The 20,860-nt window shown below is 40.0% G+C and overlaps 1 protein-coding gene across 1 annotated transcript in view; it reads right to left on the bottom strand.

Moving 5' to 3' along the window:
* Positions 1–328: 328 nt before the first annotated feature.
* LOC140226889 (uncharacterized) overlaps positions 329–20,860 on the bottom strand; it is a 53,272-nt gene continuing 32,740 nt past the window's right edge. The window contains exons 4-8 of the mRNA XM_072307317.1: positions 19,699–19,920; positions 8,610–8,750; positions 4,172–4,286; positions 3,376–3,530; positions 329–2,161 (exon numbers count right to left, since the gene is read on the bottom strand). Coding sequence (XP_072163418.1) covers positions 611–2,161; positions 3,376–3,530; positions 4,172–4,286; positions 8,610–8,750; positions 19,699–19,920 — 2,184 coding nt within the window. The 3' untranslated portion in view covers positions 329–610. The remainder of the gene's footprint in view (positions 2,162–3,375; positions 3,531–4,171; positions 4,287–8,609; positions 8,751–19,698; positions 19,921–20,860) is intronic.

Below are 20,860 nucleotides of genomic sequence, written 5' to 3' on the forward strand. Positions count from 1 at the left end.
AAAAATAATGCCTTCTCTCAAAATCATAAGGTAGGGATTTCTTCATAGAGGGTATGTGCATCATTTTCCCCAGCCATTACAAGAGCATAAATTGTGACAATTTCCCATAATGAAACTGCCTAGAACACCTGTGGAGGACAATACTGATGCAGTCTACAGTATACAGGATGGTTACCTGTCTGTAAAGTTTGGTATATCGCGTCTCCAGCATGCAACTTCTTTCAGTGAGTGACGTTTGCTCTGCCTCTCCCATATATGTCATCCAACAACTGGCAATCGTACATCCTATTCAGTGGTCCCACTTGGCTATCTGTGGTATCAGCTCCTTCGAGGGATTTGAGGATGCAGGGCATGGTGTGTTTCACTGACTGGACATGAAGACTTAAGATGGAGATCACCGTTATCATACTACATTGAGAGCCTGATATCAATATTGCGCATTGTCAAGAACTGCCGCGATGCACTCACAACATATTAATAGCTCGTTGTAAGCAACAACGATTTGTTTGCGTCCTTTTGTTGTGCGCTTCACTGTGTAACTCCAGCATCTTTTGAACTACACTGCACCTGCTGCAGGGGAAAAATTTTGTCCAACTCATACTTTGTGACATCATACTGTCGTTCCATAATCAAGGCTGTGATAGTCTCTTGTTTGATGCCGCATCGCCCGCTCACTTCGGCCAGTGTCGCTGCTTCCATTGCTCATGTGTGCAATGCCCCCGCCCAAGTCTGTACCGTTGGAGTACGAGTGGGGGATCCTGCCCCCACTGCCGGCCTCTTTGGCGTCCTTCACAGGGCTCGATGGTTCCGATGTTGGAGAGAGTCGTCGCTTCTCCTCCTCCACTCGCTCCCGAGCTTGCTTCTTCTTGAGCAGGTCCTCGTAGCTGGGGATCTCTGGGATGGGGCCGATGTTGGCCATCCCGTTCCACTGCTCCAGATCCTCCTCGCTGTAGATCAGCCCCCTGCGCTTCTCGGAGCCATGCTTTGAGTTCTCTGACGGAGTCTTCCACCGCTCCACCACCTCGTAGTCACTCAGGTTTGTCGGTGAGGATAGATTGCCGTCGCTAACATCTTCCGGCCTGGTGGAGCCATTCGCTGCATCAGATTTGGGCTCCTTGTCTTTCTTCTTCTTGCCTTTCTTGTCTTTCTTCTTGTCCTTCTTGGAGACAGATTTGATGGACTCCGTGTCTCCTTGCCACTGCTGCTCCGATTCCGGTGTTGCACTGCCATCTGCACTCGAGACCATGCCCGGTAAGGAAGATCCAATACTTCCATCGTAGCTCTTTTTCCTCTTCTTCTCTTTCTTTTTGTCCTTCCCCAGGGAGCCGTACATCCTATCGTCGGGCACTGTCGTTATACTGCTGGCATCGTCCAACCTCGCCTCGAACACCATGTCCTTGTCCTTGTGTTTGCCTTTGCTCTTCTTCTTCTTCCCCTTCTTCAAGTCGCTCAGGTCCACCACTCCCTCTGGTGTTGTCACCACACTCCCGGCATCCTCCGCCCCCTTCTCCAGGCCTTCTAACTCTTTGCCCTTACTCTTCTTCTTCTTGTCCTTCTTTTTCTTCTTCCCATCCTCAGCATCCAGCATGTCCTCACTGGTGTAGTCCCTCTCAGAGGATGTTCCGTTGCGTCCCTTCACGCTCTTAGTAGGGCTTGCCGAAGACATGCTCACCCGGTCCACGATCTCAAACTCCCTCTCCAGGTCTGGACTTGACAGATCCTTACTAGTCTTCCTCTCTGCCACCCACGCCGTGTTAAGCACCAGCTTGTCTTGCTTTTTCAATTTCTTGTCCTTCTTCTTCTTCTTCTTTTTAGAGTCCTTGGAATCCTTCTCCTCCCCAACGCCGTTGCTCACCAGGTCTAGGTTGGGGTTCTCCAGATCCTCCTCCTGCTCGTCCAGCAAGTCCATAGAGTTTGTTGCGCTGGTCACCGACTCCGTGTCGAACTGCCGGTTCCGCTCCTTCTCCTTGCGCTTCTTCTCCTTCTCCCACTCCTTGGCCGGGTTCTTGACCTTGGAAGTCTTCTTCTTGACCTCGATGTCACGGGCCATGGCAGCGGCCTTCTCCGAGGAGAGCTGCCTATCCCTGATGGCCTTTCTCCTGGCCAGGGAGAGCGAGTGCTCAGCTTCCAGGTCCTTCTCGAACACCTTCATCCTCAGCATCTGGATAGTGGGGGACAAAGTCACAAAGAAATATATAAAGGAATGTCTGCAATTAAACATGCCAAACTTGTCAGCTTATCATACATTGATAGTTAGTGACAGGAGTGATGACCACAATATAGATTTAGCTGTCAGAAGGTAGATTTCTGGCAATAAGACATTGAGGTTATTGCCCACTTGACTAATATTCTAATTGCAAACAACAAGAAAAGTTTTTGCGGTTCGAAGACACACAAAAAATGTACAAAAGTTTACAGGAAAGGGTGGTTTCTCTCTAAAACAATTTTTAAAAATCATTTTATCAGTTTCATTTCTTCAACTTTTCAACTTTTAATTTTTCTGTGATATATAGTAAATAGTATGGCCTCATCAACACTAAATACAGTACAAGAATGCTCATTTGATTTCAAAGCCACTTATTCCATACACGTAAGTAATGCTCCAAAAATTATTTCAAACATGAAGAAAGCTCCAAACAACACTCAAGAGATATTTTAGAAAAAAAAAATCTACATTCACGACAGTCAAACTAGCATGCACTTTGATATCAGATGCAAGAAAAAGAAGAAGGAGATAATCAAAGCTAGTCCAATGCTAAATCCTGTGCTACAGATCCTAGGAAATCATATAGATATCATGCACTGCCTAAAGACCCTGTAGTGGGGATACCATGGAGTGGGAAGGCTGGCCCAGCTTGGATACATTCAAGAATTCCCTAAACTGATTGTGTACAGCTTTATTATCAATCTCTATAATTATGTAAGTACACACCCAGCCAAAGAATCTCAACTGAAGTCAACCTTTACCAACATGCATACTCTTCGATGCACATATTTGCTGGCCAGTGCTATTTGTGGTTTTCGAATGTATCCTGGTGGGCAGCGAACTTATCGGGTCACCCATAAATCCCCCATGAAACCAGGGCCCTATTTCATAAAACTTGTTATCAATAACAAGTTACGATAGTTGCTATAAGCTACTGAAATTCTTGCATCTGATTGGCTGAGAGCAAATTTGTCGTGGAAAATGTGGAAGTTGTTACTGATAACAAGTTTTATGAAACGGGACCCTGGTCTTTAAGATATACACGTACTTCTCCTAAAGAGTGCCAATAATGAATGGGGTAACAGACAACATGGAAAAACCAAGTCATCAAATGAAAGAAAGGAAAGAAAATGCTACAGCACAGATATTCCCCGTGCTATTCTCACTACCTCTCCAGCGAGGAAGTCCTCCTGGACCACGGCGTCTGGAATGTGCTTGAGTTTCTCCATGGTCTCGTAGAGTCCCTGGCTCTCAGCCAGCTGCTGGGGCGATCCCACCGTGTGCTTCAACAGGACCAGGGCCACTCTAAACAGGATCTTTACACCTGTATGGGATTGGGGGAAGAAGGGGGAGATGGCATAATTCATTGATAACGGTGTTGATAAGATTATTGCCAATTAAAAAAAAAAAAAAACCAAAGATCAGGATGGTGAACTACAAGCTGAGGGAAAAAGAAAGAAACAGAATAAGAAGAAGAAAGAACAGTGTCAAAAAGCAGTTTCCACTGTTTCTTTAGTATATCTTCCTTAACTCATTGAGGACAAGTCCTGAGTATACTCGGGCAAGTGTCTATGGGAAATGCGTGTTATACCAAAATCAGTCTGTCCTCAACAAGTTAATCCTGCCATTCATTTGAAACTAAGGCGATAGTTTCACACATTAACTCACTTGGAACCACAGTGAAACTTCACATAGATTGTTTTTTATTGAAAGACTTCAGAATCATAATTTTAATAGTAGAAACAAGACACTTGTATTAATAAACTGAATCCTTCCTGATGGTATCTACAGAAAAATGTTGAGCCATAAAATATGTTTCTGATTGAATTCATTTCCAGTCTTTTGATATCTCAGGAAATATCCCAACAAAGTTGTGGAAAGGTGGGAAAGTGTGATTGGACTGACACTTGCTTAACAGATGTTTGACATCATCACAAATAAAACATATCCAATGCAATATCTCACCTTCGCAGAAGAACATGTCCCACACGCGCAGCACAGACGTCCACGGCAGAGTTCTGGCAAAGATGCACATAAACCACTCTGTCATGTACAGGATCGGCTCTATCCTGTGCTTTTTCTGTCATGCAATAAAATATAAGACAGAGTAGAAAAGCTGTAGAATTAAAAACCTTTTTTTCTTTCCTCCCTAGTTTTACTCTTGACCCGCTCAAAACAAAATTAGCTAGATGAGATAGTAAAAAATATTGTGTTTTACAGTACTTAAGGTGTGAAAGACAAAGGAAATGAGAAAAGGAGAAAGCAAAACAGAGAGAGAGAGAAAGGGAAGAAAAAATGGGGGAAAGGCAATGACAATAACACACATGTTACAACATAATGACTGCAGAGAACCAAGCATAGCATTACAGGTGTACATATGACACAGAAATAAATAAGGCAGCAAGTAAGGGGGAAACAAAGAGGGCAGCAAACAGCATGAGACAACCATTACTGATTGACTGTGTGTATACAGCCATACAGAGAAGACCACTTACATATTCTTTTTATATGCTAGAAAGCTTGCAAGAGGCTTGCCCATCATAGCAACAACTAAAGTATACAAGCTGCATTTCAACTATTGAAATACATCGCAGATGTATACCAGTGGAAGGTGGATTGACATGCTTGATGATACATGAACGTCTTTATTAAAAGTAAACATTACACTCAAATACACTCATATATGTGAACTAGCCTGCTGATATTCCCTTTTCATCCATGCTGGGTAGCTGTGGTGTTTCCCAATCAACACCAGCATTTGATGAATATTCCAGAGTGCCCTTTGTATTAACTGTAGTCATCACTGCCCGCATGAAACTGCTTTCATCACAACGGCACCTCTACTGGAGTACACTGCATTGATCAGAACTCATTTAATCTTAGCATATAAATTTGACAACTTACTGTGTGTTTCATTGTACAAGTAACAACATACTGCAGGAACCCCCCCCCCCCCCAGCAAAAACAAAAACAAATAAAACAAAACAAAGACAATTTTTGAAGCAACAACATGAGTCAAATTTCAGAGCAATATTGTGTAAAAATATTATCTTACTTTCTACAGGAGAACACCAAAACAATGCCTCCCCTCATAAACACTGCCTTTATTGGAGTTTTACATGTCTGTTTTCCTGATTGACTGTTTGCAGAGGAAAAAACTCTTGAAATAACCTGGTGACTCATGCGGTATATAGCACTGACATTGTGGAAAGTATTGTTCCACCTTTTACAGAACACAACACTTTTAATCTTGTTCTATCCTGGTCTTCAGGGGCACAATGCCACAACAGTTTTGACGGACAAAGCCGTGACTCACATGATAACAACTTCTTCTTTTTTCAAGCCCACATGTCCCCTCTTGTGTATTCTAAACATACTATTCATTTCCAGCTACTATTTCAAAACACTGCACATTGTTTACATTCCATGTGTACATCTCATCTAAACATTGCTCTTGAAAGTCGCTGATTACCTATGGAAGCAAACCTCGTACCGAGACGTACAAAGAATTGTATCTCAATCCTCATGTGAGCTTATTAGTATATTCACATTATTACTGTCTGCACAGTAACTAAGCTCCCTTTGGTTAACATTTTCTGCTTAAATTGGCAAAATACACAGGTGACATTTTAACATTATTGGAGAAATAACTGTGCTTATTTGATAAATTATAGTGCTGGGTGAGGGGTAATTATCCAACGATGTCATAACAACCTGTGCTAAGAATTTAGGTTGTGATTTTGTTGGCATTGGTTTTTCTGTGTGCTTGTCTGTCTGTCTGTCTGTCTAACTGCAAATAACTAAAAAGTTACACATGGATTTGGATGAAACTTACTGGAAGAGTTGATAATGACACAAGGAACGAATAATAAAATTTTGGTAGTGATCCGGAAAACCTTCTGGATCCAGGACACTTTTGTTTCTTTTTTTTTTAAGGATTATCATTGGCAAATCTATAGGGTGAAAAAAGAAGGAGTTCAAGCTGCGCATATTTGAGGTGTGCACATGCGCAAGTGAGCACGCACTCGAGGCGCAGCGTGCAGTAAGCTGCTGAAGAGGTACACAGGTACACACAACAACAACAAAAAAAGCTTCTTTATCAATGGGAAATTTGGCGATTTTTAGCATGCGTGAATGGGTATCAGGGTGAAAATGAGCTGCTTGGCGGTGGTCTGCGCTCTCCGAGTGCTTTTCTGGTTCTTATAAGTTCCAGTGGGATGACCACAGATTCCTTGCAATCAACTAATTTTTGCCTGGGAAATGGCAGCATGATGTGGCAGACATGTAACCATATGGTGAAAGGGCAGCATTCTGTTTTTAAATCTTTCTTTCTTTCTTTCTTCTGCCCTTCTTTCCTCTATTTGCTTTCAATATCTTTCCCTTCTTTCTACTCATGTTTTCCTTTGGCCTTTTGAGTTTGGTTGGCCGACAACCAAATTTGGAGACGGTGGCTACCCGGTATTTCAGCTGCCCGACTGGACTACAAGCAAAAGGGGGTTCAGCATGGGTACTGGCATTAAGAACAGTTCCTTTCAAGAATGTCAGTCTGGGAGATTAAACGAGGAACTCGGCGAAAACAAGAAAGAGGAATGCAAATTCATGAGTCAGCTTCCAGGCACGACAGGAATCACCGTTTCAAATTTAGAAGTCACCAAGCACGAGACATTGTAGTGTCATTTTAATCCAAAGGGGCATCCATAGTACGCTAAAATGTCAGCTAACCACTGCAGTGTACACGTATATAACTTACAGACAGTCAATCCGCTGGGTCACACTGAGACATGTTATTTACTTGATGTCTAACAGAACTGGCTGGTGATGATGTTCTAAAACTGACTGCATCATACACTTTTATGTAATGATAGTGTGCTTTTATAAGCTTCTTGAGTATCTTTGCATTTCTTCTGATAAAATAGGCCTAAATAGGCCATTAATAGGTAAATAGGCCATTAATGGGTAAATGCTGTTAAGATATGGAAATGACATTTTCAACAGCCTTTAATTCATGTGCTAGAATTTGACTTGACTTCACACTGAAACTGCTTTTGTAGTTTGTATTTTATTGGGGTTTGAAGGTTAGTCATTCTCCTTCAGTTATCTTCAGTTATCTATTGAGATGGAGAAAAATAAGTTCAATTTCCCATCTGGAGGGCCGAAAGTTTTTTGATCCTCTTTTTGTATATGGGTAATGCTGTAACTCATGTTGCCATACACTAAAGCAAATGTTCAGTAACACGGTGAAAGTAATGATGCTACATCTTGTTTGATGCAAATAGATAAACACTCTTTATATTTGTTCTTTTTTAGAGATAAGCCTGGCAAAATAGACTACTCAAGACTGTGGTCAAGAATACAAGAAACATAAACTCATCAGTCTTTCAAGACAAAAAAGGATGATGCCATGTTATATAGCACTGTGACATATTAGCTGTCAGTGTCTCGGGAAAATCACTGTCAGATAGATGAGAAATAAAAAAAAAAAAAAAAGACTAGAAATATCTGAAAAAGGGAGCATTCTCACGGAAAACGTACTTCTGAGCGGACAACTCCCATTAGTGATTCACAGTGATTCATTCCAAGCCTGTGATCACATTTCCAACCCATTCAATATGAGAAAAAAAAAAAAAGTCACTTCCTTTTAGTATCATCGCACTTGAGATTCATGAATGTACATGAATTCACATTTGCTCAATTTGGCAGGTTTGACTAGGAAAATCTTACGAGAGTCCGTCTCCTTTTTCAAATTTCAAAGGCAAGGCTAGCATGAAGTTGGGTGATATTGGGTTTCTCATCGATGAAAATCTGAGCCCGCATTTCCTGTTCCACAGCAGCTTTTATTATTTTCTGGATGTCAGGCTCAAAGAATAAGCAACTATCCCGGGAAATAACTACTCAACAGATATAAGCAACAGAGTTCTTCCAAGAATGTAGTATGGTCTGGATAATCTTGTACAAATCAAGAAATCTAATGCCCCTAAAATGACAGGAAAAAAAGTTCTTTTGGAAGAAGCTTGTTCAAGATCAGCACACTTTTTTTCTGATGGAGGAAAACAATTCATAAAACATAAAATATGACATTCAAGACTAATGAACCTGAGCAGGTTACACTTTGTAATGACATGTCCTCCATATAATCATAAACTCTTCCTCTGATCAAAACAATACAGGGAATAATTTTACAACTTGAATTTGATAAGGAATTTCAGCTGCTGAATAATATTTCAAAATTAAATTCTGCACACTTCTATGGAAGAAAATTGCAAACAAAGGACAGTTGGTCTCACACCTGCTTTAAAAAAAAAAATGCAAAGCAAACTGCAACACGATACTAGGAAAATTATTCCCTGAGAATACATCAAGAACAAACAAAGTAAAAGTAACACAAAACAAAACAAAACTGTACCATGTGTTTGTGGGTCGCCGGTAAGACCTTCTTGATGAGACCAAACAAGACTTCTCCGTCCACCTGGACTGCCTCTAGGCCAGGACTGTAGTACCCTGTCAGGTAGCGCTCACAGATCTGGACCAGACACCAAAATGCCTCCTACAGTGAAGAGCAATAAAAGGATATTCTTTGGGTTACAGTCTTTTCATCTCATTTTACACAAAATGCTATTGCTAGTCTTCTCATCATGTTTCATGTGGTCTGTGTATCTTGCTTCAGAATTCTTCCATTCAGTCTCTTTGTCTTGCTTCATTGAAAAAAAAAAAAGTGGTCTCATAAAATGAATGTTGCTTGTAACTATTTTAATAGCAAGGACAGACTTGGAAAGCAGAAAAAAAAAAGAAAAGATCTCATGCCCACTTCTACCCATGTGAGATGAATGTAAGCTTGCCCGTCTTGACAATAGAACATATAATCTAAGCACACAAATTCAATACGTTGATTCATTTTGTATACATTCTTCTCTTTCTTATTTTCCTTGTTGAAGAACTTAGGAATCATAACACTCAGAGATGCAGTTTTCATATATCTCTCTTTAATGTGTGCACAGTTTACGAAAGACTGAAATGAACAAATCATATTCACGGAAACAGGGAGACTTGCTTGCCCTCTGGCATTCCATACAGAAGTAAATACTATTTTACATATATCCAACACAGATTAGTTACATTCAGACTGTGATCCTTAACCTCAAGGATAAGCGAACTTTGAGGATAAACTCTATGGGACACCAAGTGTCACACGGTCAATTTCGTTAAGAAATCAGTCATTTCGTCAACAAAATGACTGATTTTGAGATGAAATGATTGTTCTGTTGACAAAATGACTGATTTCGTAGCAAAAGTGGGACACTTGGCACCCCACAGAGCATATATCCTCTATGTTAAAAATCACCATCTGAGCATAACTATCGAAAAGAAATCGAGAGTAATTGTCCATCTCATGCATTACATAATGTCTTCATATGATACACTAACCCACTCATCTGGATCATATCAGTCAATATGAGTCACACGGATGCACAGGGGATGCTAGTAGGCACGTCATCAATTTTACGATGAATAAAAAAAGGTGTGACAGCTGTAGCTTGTACTTTGCACTCATGTGCTAATGTATGACATCATGAGTGACTGTCAAATTTTCTGTTGTCTTTGTATTCAATGTTGTTTGTTGTGATTTTGTGGTGGTTTTGGTTTGTTTTGCAGTGGCAAAATCTCAACACAATGACCTTTTTTTTCCCAAAAAATTCTCTGGTCTGTACAAAGATCACTGACATTCAAGCATTAGTGATACAGACATATCATAAGACTTTGTGTCTGATGCTCACAAGTATCCTGAAGGCTTTTTACGGCCAGACAAATGCTGCAGACAAATGCTGAGGGCATCAAAAGACCCTCAAAAGATACAGGCCATCTTCCACACCAAAATGCCATCGATAATGACTATCTCTTTCCCACTCTCGGCGCTGTTTTATAACAAATTGCCTTCCTGTGGCTCATATGATGTGAGGTACTTGTCAAATTATTACCGTCACACTTCGGCGTTCCCTCGACCTTTCACTCTCAGACTTGACTAGATTCAGTTTATCAGCTCTTTGTTACAGACCACTAGATGACCCCATAGCACTTTCATTACAACCCACCCTACAAAACATGTGTAGACTTTTCTATTGAGTTTGTACTTCTGTTTGGAAAAACATATCTTTCTATAAACATTGAAACGAGTTTGACGAGAAAGCAGTCTTGAAGAAAATGTAAATCGTTATCCCTTGTCATTCACATACATGTGAAAGTTGCAGATCATGACAATGTTCGCAATGACAATGATGAAGCAAATGGCATAGTTTTGCTTCTAATGTGGATAATTACGTGATGATGGGCCATAAATACTAGCGGATGTTGAAATGCACAGAAGGTGATTCCTTGACGACGTGGTCATAATAACATCACCTGTCACAATCAATCACATCCCAATACTATGTACTCCATACATTCTGCATGTATGATATTTTTATGGATAGACCGGTTCTGTAATTTATTCAGATTTCATGCATGCTTTGTCCACAAAAGTTGCCCTTAACAACCGCAAAGCTTGTCGGAGGCTTGCCCGACCTAGCAACAGCTAGGCAAATTCCTGCGTATGGAACTTATTACTGGGAAGGAGTAGGTGAATGAAATACTTTGTTACTAGGCTGTAGGAAAATAAACATCCATAAATTGTAATAAGTTACAGAAACGGTCTACTGTAAAAGTGGATATTTTCAGGCAACTAATTTTTCCCGCTCAGCCTGGTAAGAAGAGTTTCGCGTGTTTTTAATTCCGTGGAATTAAGACAGTAAATATGGGAACATATGGCAAGCAAAAATATTTGTGTACTTTTATTTTTGTGCTAGTTTCTGGTTGCACAAAATGCGCAAAAATTTCAACACTACAAAAACTTCAACACCGCGAAAATTTCCACTTTTACAGTATCAGGCATTATAAGGAAATTTCATGAGTAGTTGAAGCTATGATCCACAACTACACGACTGTATCATTGATGGAATAGGAAATAAGTGTCATTCCTTTTCAAGACAAAACTAAGGCATTCCCCCCCCCCCCCTTGGAGACTACATACTGGTAGTGTTCCACGGGGCACTATAGTCATGTTGTAGATTTTGTGATTATTGGTGGATTCATAAAATTTGCAAATGTTACACACTGCAAAATGTACCAACAAACAGTACTTGGAATCAAGTTTGCATACATTAGTTGTTCCCTTGTCATCCTCTAAGCTTCTCTACTTGAAAACAGATCTATTCTACCAGTAGGCGGTATGCATGCAAATTCTATGCATATCTTTCATAAACATTGTTCCTTACAACCATGGAGCTTTAACGGGGCTTGCCCAATGTAGCAACAACCACTGGTGAATGCATGCTGAATTTCTTAAGTAATGAAAGAAGGAAAGAATTATGAATTTTAACAGAGCAATACCCATGAAGTCTGATGCGTCATTCATACTTTTTATCCCATCATTATGTACGATGTCACTGACAGTGCACTGATCACATTTCACTTGTAAAAAGTAAAATAACTCAATTGACCTGAATGGAATCAAATGTTCCATCATGAGGTCCTCAGGGACGACGAAAATGTCTATCGTTGTGGCACACTTATATGCCACACTACTACTGCCTTCAGGTAATGTGCAATATATTCAGGCAGAGAACAAAGAGTAGATAGCCATTCTTCTTGCTGGGGGGAGGGGGGGGGGCAGGGACACAGCAGGGGAAAAGCCTGCCTTTCACGCTGGTATCCCACTTGATGGGGAGATGATGAATTAGTGTCAGGGCCGCAAAGTCACGTACATGACCTATCACATGACTCTCACTATGTACTCACTCTCCGCTATCAGCGTTTTCGAGCCTCTCCGCATCTCGCCTAGTCTGCTTCATCAGACCCCATACTTTACAGACTCTTTGCCATGTCGCCAGCAATAATTGGTGAAATTTGTATGCATATGCACGTTTTTGTGTGTGTGTGCATGTGCGCACATGTCTAGATGGGTCAGTCTAGCCACATGAGTTGAGGACAGCCATTTGAATCATAGAGTATCTGAGAATTGGCTCTTGATGCCAATTTAAGTGCAGGGCAGATTTTCGGTGCTGTATTACCAAAGTATGAATGAAAGCATGAACTGGAGATGAATAAATCAAATACTGCAGCAGTATTTCTGTTGAATAGCTTCAGATATATGGAAGCATATGTCGTTGTTCATTGTTCCCCTGATTCATTCTTTTTTTTTTTTCGATGAAAATACCATTGGATATAATTACATCCAATTACAAGTATAATCATGCCTCTTTAAAATGATAAATCATTCTTTTTAATCTTTTGGATTCATTCTCCCATTTTTGGTTGGAAAGGGGGAATTTATTTTTTTATCTTTTTATTTTTTCTTATTTTTTTTTTTTAGGTAGATGTGATAGTTGTCCTTATCAACTTTATTCAACAAATGAATAATAATAATAATAAAAGAGTGGTAAAAACTTGATTATGACAACAGTTACAAATCTTGCTTGACATCATTTCTAGGTTCATCAACAATGGTTTCTCAACTTTAACCTGATGGTCCACTAATAGCATTCCGACAGGGCTACAAAAACCTAAACCAGCCAAAAATTCATTTTCAAGACCTCTGTAGCTTAGCAAGTGCCTACTGGATCAATAGGTTTCACTATATCTTTCAGACATAGCATTTGAATTGGCTCAGTCCAGATACATTGCTGCATTCATTATTGTATAAAGCTGAATGTAAGAGGAGGCACAATGCACATAATTCAAATCACTGTCCCTATCACCAAATGATCAATAAAAGCAGACAAAAAAAATCCCAAAGAACACTATAAAAGAAATCCTGCTCAAATGTGCAAAGCTTCAATTAGATAACGAATGCACAAAGAATCTGAACATACGCTCTCTGTAACCAGCAACTCAGATGTATGATCGTATGATCCTGTGTGAATTAAAACAGCTTTTGTCACAAATCCTCAGAACAAAATTTGTCTTTTCCCATTCTTCTTCCCCTGTCACATTCTTCACGAGTCACTTTGACTCACTTCACAAGGCACTGTACATGTAGTCTGGCCTCAAGCCACACTGTCATGATTTTTTTTTCCCATTTCATTTTCTTTCAAAGTCTGGGAAGATAGCAATAATCCAGTAGTTCTAGTGGCATGTATACCAAGGAGCACTTGTAGTGCACAAAATATTCCAGACTCATGTATGATAACAAAGAGAGAAAAAGATTCCTACAAATCCCAGCCCCCCCCCCCCCCAAAAAAAAAAAAATGTTAATCAGTCTGGTACCAAAGCTATACTATGAGTCGTTAAACTAAAAGCCCAAGATCAATTTCCAGCTTAAATGTGGCTGTAGCTTCATGAATCATGGGGGGAATGTGTCTGATCCCACAGGTAAAGGCCACGATTGCCATACAAAATTTGCTCGTCTACAACGTACGTATGTGCGCATTCTCTGACTACATTTTGCAAGCATGTGAACGCTCAACTCGAAGTTGGAACCGATTCCACTGATGCCAAAAATAGCTCTCAGGGTAGAGGAATGCTGAGATATGTGTACATTTCCCATTTTTGTTCTTTTATTTTGAACGACTACACATGCCGTTATCCACCAACAGCTTTAGCAATAGCTTATAGCAATGCTACTTATTTCAAACAACAACAAAATTCAAGCACATGATATGAATTCAAACAAATTTTTGTCAAACTGATACATCATATAACCATTCATTACAACTCCCAAAACAAACTCAAATTCATACAACTGCAGCAAATAAGTTGTTGCTTGAGCACATGCACTCATCTAAAATTAGTGACTGGAGAAGGGTACCCGAGGACAAGTCGTCATATGATAGCGATTCGAAATAACCCGGTAATCCCGCAGATTACCTCTAGCTGAATCATAAGCCATTTCCACAAAATATCAGCTGATTGATATGCAGATTATGAAAAACTGAAGTATGGAAAGCCAAGCATCAAATACACTGAGCATCTTGATATAAGTAGGTATGTGCAATACGTATAAATGCATACATACATACATACACAGTGCAATTCACAATTTCCTTCCTATGTTTTGATGAAAAATTAGAGGTATTAGCACTGGTTGTTCTGTTTTGATAAAGTATGGACTTTAAAGGAAGAAAAACAGAATGTGAGCAATAATCACAACAGAGACTTTTTTTCCTCCCCTCTATATAAATCACAGACATGCAATAACACAGAAATATTAAACTTGTATTTGTTTGAAAGAACAATCAACGTCCATTACCTGCCCAATGAAGTGGTGTATAGGGCCTACATAGCAAAACTAAATGACATTTTAGAAGCACTGAATTAATTATCACCTTTCTTTAAAAAGTCCACATTTTAGTTTGTGTCAATGAAATACTACAGTATTTTACATCACATTAACTCCACATCCAAAGGCTCAAAGGATTATCGGTATATTGTCTGAAAAACAAGACAAATTTGAGTTTGTATTTTGGGTAATTGTGGCAACACTGCAAAATTTGGCAATAGCTTGCATTTCCTGCAGTACACTGTATGACTCACAACTGGCTTGACATTTGAATCCACACAACTCTATCAACTACATTGTACTTTTGATAGCCAGTTTCAATTTATTCAAGGGATTGCACTTTTTATGGAGGATCCTGAAACAAATTCTCACAGTGTTGCATTGCATAGTATATTACGAGCGGTTTACAGCTATCACACGTGAGCCAATAAACTTTTGCTCCGGACACACGGGTAATACACGATGTCTCTACTCGTACAACAAAATTTCAAAGTAACACGAGACTTCCATGTACATTCATAAGAGTGTATAATGAGTTGTACCTCCACAGGTTTGATCACATGCATAGATATTCTCCTGTATAGGTATTTACTACAGTTGGTATTTGACACGGAATCTTTGAAGGCACGCCATCATTTTGATGTTACACATAGGAGTAAAGACATTACTTTTTCTCCTTATCTGTGATTTCTCTCTAAAGTCATCTTGTTAATCTTCTTTCAGCCCCATTGGCAACATGCTCAAAATACAAACTTATTAGGATTTTCAGATGGTAGCATTTGGAGAATTGATTTGTAGAACACACTTGTTGATTTTTTTTTCTGCTCTAACTCACAAATGATACACACTAGTATATCATAGTAGAGAGTTATTCCTCTATCCCTTCACACTTTCTGAAAGCAGACTACTGGTATCTGAACAGTGCCACATGACTACAACTGTGTGAGATTCTAACCATGTATATTGTTCCTCTCATGCACAGAGATTCCAACCCCAAGCACCTTCTGATCAGGAGATTCTCCAGCCTGAAACCCCTAGCAAATGGGAGACTCCAATTTGATGTGCGCAAAGCGCGAAGTTCCTATCTAAGGCTTATTCTTCAACATACAATGATATCAAGTAAGAAATCATTTCAAACGGGAGACACAGAGCCAGGGCGGGAGAAATTAAATCTCAAGTGGGAAAACGGGAGATTTTGCAAAAATGGGCTTTCGGCGGGAGATCTCCCGTCGAAAATGGGAGAGTTGGAGTCTCTGCATGCACCACGTGTGAACACAGCCCTGGCTGAGACTTGTGGCTGAGCATCCTCCTCCCCTCCTCCCCCCCCCCCCCCTCCCCCCAACTATCCTCCCTGGGGAGAAACAACAGCGCTGGTTATGTTGAGCGATGGCTGGTACCCTATGGCTAGACATGTGACTATGTCCTAACATCAGACAGGTTATTAATAGAACTGATGGGGGGACACGATGCTTCAGTGAGCTCGGCTAACCAGCGGAGACTAAGGAACGAGTTACCAGCTGTCTTTCTTACCTTCTCCAAGATACTAACGCATACACAAAACAGACTGAAACACACAATGCATATATGCAAACACATATACACATATGATACCCACTCCAACACACTCACACACACATAAAACATGCACAAACACAAAAGTACACATGCACACAAATACACACAATACCTTCTCCAACATACAGTACTCACAAACACAAAATGTGCACATACAAATACACATGTACACACACATCCACAATACCTTTTCTTACTTACAAACACACCAAAATCATACAAAAATACAAATAATCACAACCACAGTAATACATAGTATAAAAGCTCAGTATTTACAGTGAATAAAGCACAAAATGCATACTTTACACACTATTCTCCACACTGAATAAACTGTACACAATTACACTGTTTCTTACTTTGATTAGAAGTAAACCATACAGTACATAATTCAGAAAAAAGTTAAAAATATTTGCAATTTCTCCACAAACTGGGTACATGTCTGAATAAAGTACATTTTCCTAATGAACATCACTGATCTAACTTTACATCATTAATAGTCTGCAAACTTGTTGCTTATCTCATCACCCCCTCCCCCCCCCCCCCAAAAAAAAAAATCATGTGAAAATTTTGTCTCATCCAGAAATTTGTTGAGCCCACCCATTACTGAAATAGACCGATCAGCCAAGTGATTAAAAAAACGACAAACAGCTATCTATCTTAGTCTAGCTTTATTTTAGTGCTATGCACATTTCAGAAAGAGATGTGTGATGTCTTTCATCTTACTTGAGCATTTTTTATTTATAACCTTATGAACTCTGGCCTACCTTATTTGCAGCTGGTATTGTAAAGCAAAATATTTTTGTGGCAAGAAATTTTTATGAATTGGAGCCAACGGCCTTTTTCGTAGCTCAAAATTTTTCAAGAATTGCCACTGGCATTCAATGCATGTAGTGCAGACAAGAACTTTCTTGTGCATTTTAATTTTGTGAATCTTGGCTCTCGTGTAATTTGCAAAATCAAAATGCATGCGAACATTTCTGGTTTAACAGTAAGCCGCACCTTTTTTTAAGTTCTCAATGGGGGGGGGGGGGATGGGGGAAAACCAAGATAATATTTGAGGTGAAAAGTGGAAACTCAACCTCAAATCTGAGGTTGAAACCTTTATGAAAGTCCATGCAAATTTCTTAATCCTTCAGATTTTTTCTTCATCAAAGACTTTCCATTTTTGCAGTGAGTACCAGCACATGTCCTAGTTCTACCCAGCTGCAGTGCCATCAAAGTGGAAGCTGTGATTGAGAGGCCATTGGTGTACATCAGCTTGAAATGAGCAAATGACACAGAAATAAGATATGCTAGCAAATACGGTATATTTTATCCAGGTGATTCTATATCATCTTGAAGGTAATGAGATGACAGTCTGCAATAAATTAATAGGAACACACAAAATAGATACTCTTATCAAATGACAAAGCCTACATGCATGCATGCACACACACACACACACACACACACACACACACACACACAATTCATTGTAGTGCATAAAATGTCAATCTCTACTGTAATCTGCTGTTCCAGTATTGTCAAATAACACTGGATCTATTAACCCGTTGAAGACGAGTCCCGAGTATACTCGGGCAAGTGTCTATGGGAAATGTGTGTTGTAGCAAAATCAGCCCGTCCTCAACAGGATAAAGAGTCATCTCTCTATTTTTGTCTACAATATTATTCTAAATCTGTGCTTCAGCATGGGATGGAAATAATATGGGGGCGGTATGCCATTTTTTTTTTTCTGAACAGAAGTCAGTTTACCTCAGTACAAACAAAACCTAGCAGTACCATAGTTAAATTGTGTCCTGTGTTGCAGTCTACATTTTAACTGCATTGTATGCTGCACAGAAAAGCACTAAAGGTACATGTATCTGAAGCACTTATCAATACTACATCACTGTTGTTGGAGTTGCAAATGATTGCACTTGAAGTGTAGTCTGGAATTACATAAACTTTTGATATCTCATTATTAAGAGCAATCTACTCGTGCCTCTGAGAATGACATTAAGTAGATGAATTGGGGAAACAAAAGGCCGACATCTTGGGAGTTACCAACAGGCTAGCATTGCTGTGTCTCCGGTGACATCCCGTGGTTTCTGACATTAGATTCATTGTGTGATTGAAAAGATAGATGTACAAAGTGTTTTTACTTTCTAGCATCCACAGCCAGTCTTGGCAGGAGTAACCACAGATACCTGACTTTGTTTCGCTCGCATTCATGTCTTTGGTACTGACTCTTGGCTAAGCAATGGCATATTAAAAGCACCAACTTCCAGTTCTGTATGGATGGAACTTCGCTCTCTCTCTATAATGCTGCCACAATGCATGCAATTACACTTCAAACTCTTGAAGCGTGTCTCAAGTGTTTTACGTCTACCTGTAACATTTCATGTCTCATTTTTCTCGTCCCTTCCCTTTCAGCCTATTTCATGATGATTTTACAATGATGGTGATGATGATGATGATGTAAAGATGATACTGATAGTATAGCACCCTTACACTGATGAGTTCCATGGCTCTCTTTGTAGTACAGTTGAACCTCTCGTATCCGGACAAGTCGGGACCGGGGCTCATCCGGATAAGGGATTTGGCCAGATACGGGAGACTCAATGCTTTATACATGTACATAATACACATGTACTGATGTAGCCCATTGTAGTACCACATGTAGTAATGTGTATACTGCAACCTTTTCATTGTTACATTTGGGGATGTTTGGGGATGTTAAAATGTCTGAGGGTAAGCAATATGGAAGGAAATTTGATGTAATGTATGTTGATCATGTTGGAAGTAATATGTAATTCATGTGTGTTTGTGTAGGAGTTCTCAAGGAGTTGGGAATCCCCCTTTCCTCACGTAATTATTCAAAAAAAAAAAATCACGGCGAGATTGCATCCGTATAATAGAGAGATCCGGATAAAGGGAGGCCGGATAATAGAGGTTCAACTGTATATTATACTGGGAGTGGGGAGAGGAAGGAATCACTAGTAAAATTCACACGTCTCTCTTCTTTTCTTTTGTCAATCTATAACAGAAGACGGAGAAAGGAAGAAGAAGAGGTAAAAGAAGGAGGAGGAAGAGGAAAAGAGGAAGAAAAAGATATACTGTAAACACTGATATTTTTGCGTTATTAAGTTTCCCCTTTGAGTGGCTCAAAACATATTCACAGGTTGTTGAATTCACCATGCGCAATTGTCAATCCATTAACAATGCGCACAAAAAATTGCAAAGATATTTTCTTGGGTTTTAGAATTCACGCTAGCCAGAAGTAGCACGAAATATGCAAAATATTAATGTACCGCAAACATTTCTGCATTTACAGTAGAAGAAACAGGACCAAGAGGAGGAGAGGAATAAGATGTAGAACAGCGATGATGCCATAGAAGAAGGAGAAGAAAAACAAAATAAAGAACAAGAAGAAAACGAAAGATGAATTGGATGAGAGGGGGGAAAAAATATAGAATACAACAGTAATGGCGAGAAATACGAAGGGAGAACAAAAACAACAACAACAACAAGGTAACCACACGTAGAAGAAGACAAAAACAGAAGTAGTAGAAGAAGAAGAAGAAGGAGAAGAAGAGAAACAGATTGAGTGTCGCATCTTCTTCATCCCTACCTCTGCAGGCATGTGCATCAGTAAGACTGCGGCGACGGGAGCCTGCCCCTGGCAGTAGCCGTCCCGTGGGTTGTAGATGCTGTAGGCCTTGAGGATGCGGAAGAGGTCCTGCTGACCATTGCCCCCCTTCTTGGCGAACATCTCGTGGAACGGGAACTGTCGGTCCAGGTCCTTCTCGATGACGTCCAGCCACTTGGTCTCTCCGGGCAGGGCGTCCAGTTCCTGGCCACACACACGAATGGGACGAGAGAAAAGAAGGTATGAGAGGCAGTGACTTCACAATTTGGGATATGCCACAGTTACAGGCTGTTATATGCCATGATATTGGAAACTAAGTCAGATCTGCTGGATCACACTGAATACATTTTGGGTCATTCACTCTTTTTAAATATACAATTAAGGATTTCCCACAGTGCAATGTATATTCCGTTTTCCATTTCATTTCAGCAAAAACACAACATATTCACTAATGTTCACATATATTTAAATGCGTCTTCATATCTTTCTAGAAATATTGTAAACTAGTTCTAAAACAAAGTTTTAGAACTAGTGTGTGTGTGTGTGTGTATGTACAACCCATGTATGGGGGTGGGGGCGGGAGGGGGAATAGGTTTCCCAAACTCTTTGATGGGCCCTTCAGAAAAGGTTCCCTGTACTTTAATTGTACTTTAAATGTACTTTAATTGTACTTCGAATTGTAACTGGAAATCACATTCCTGCTAGCACAGGTGCCCACTGGTTGGTCAGTTTCACCACAGTAGTTGACCAAAGCATAATGTAAGAATACACTCATGTCTGTCTCTATGGGGTTTCCTGTCCACATAGGCAACCTGCCTACATCTGTCGCTTTGTATTCTCTCAGATTTGTCCCAGTAATGCAGTAACTTTATTTGCAAGGGACCATATGTCATAAAGCGTTCAAATGGCCAGACTCAAGCTCACTGTCACTTGCACGTAAACTTTAAGTACACACTAGCACACAGCATTAGAACGGTTAACTCTTTATGTGCCACGTTCGCATGTCCGACTCAGTCGACGGCGTGCCAACTTCGCATATTCTGCTCAACAAACAAAGCCGCCAAAACCGATCGATAAATCGCTAATCCTGCGGTACAATCAAAGCGTTTCTCGCGCTTTTGTTCCTCTCACATACGGCTTGCAT

The sequence above is a fragment of the Diadema setosum genome, chromosome 4 (genome assembly GCF_964275005.1).
Source record: "Diadema setosum chromosome 4, eeDiaSeto1, whole genome shotgun sequence".
NCBI lineage: Eukaryota > Metazoa > Echinodermata > Echinoidea > Diadematoida > Diadematidae > Diadema > Diadema setosum.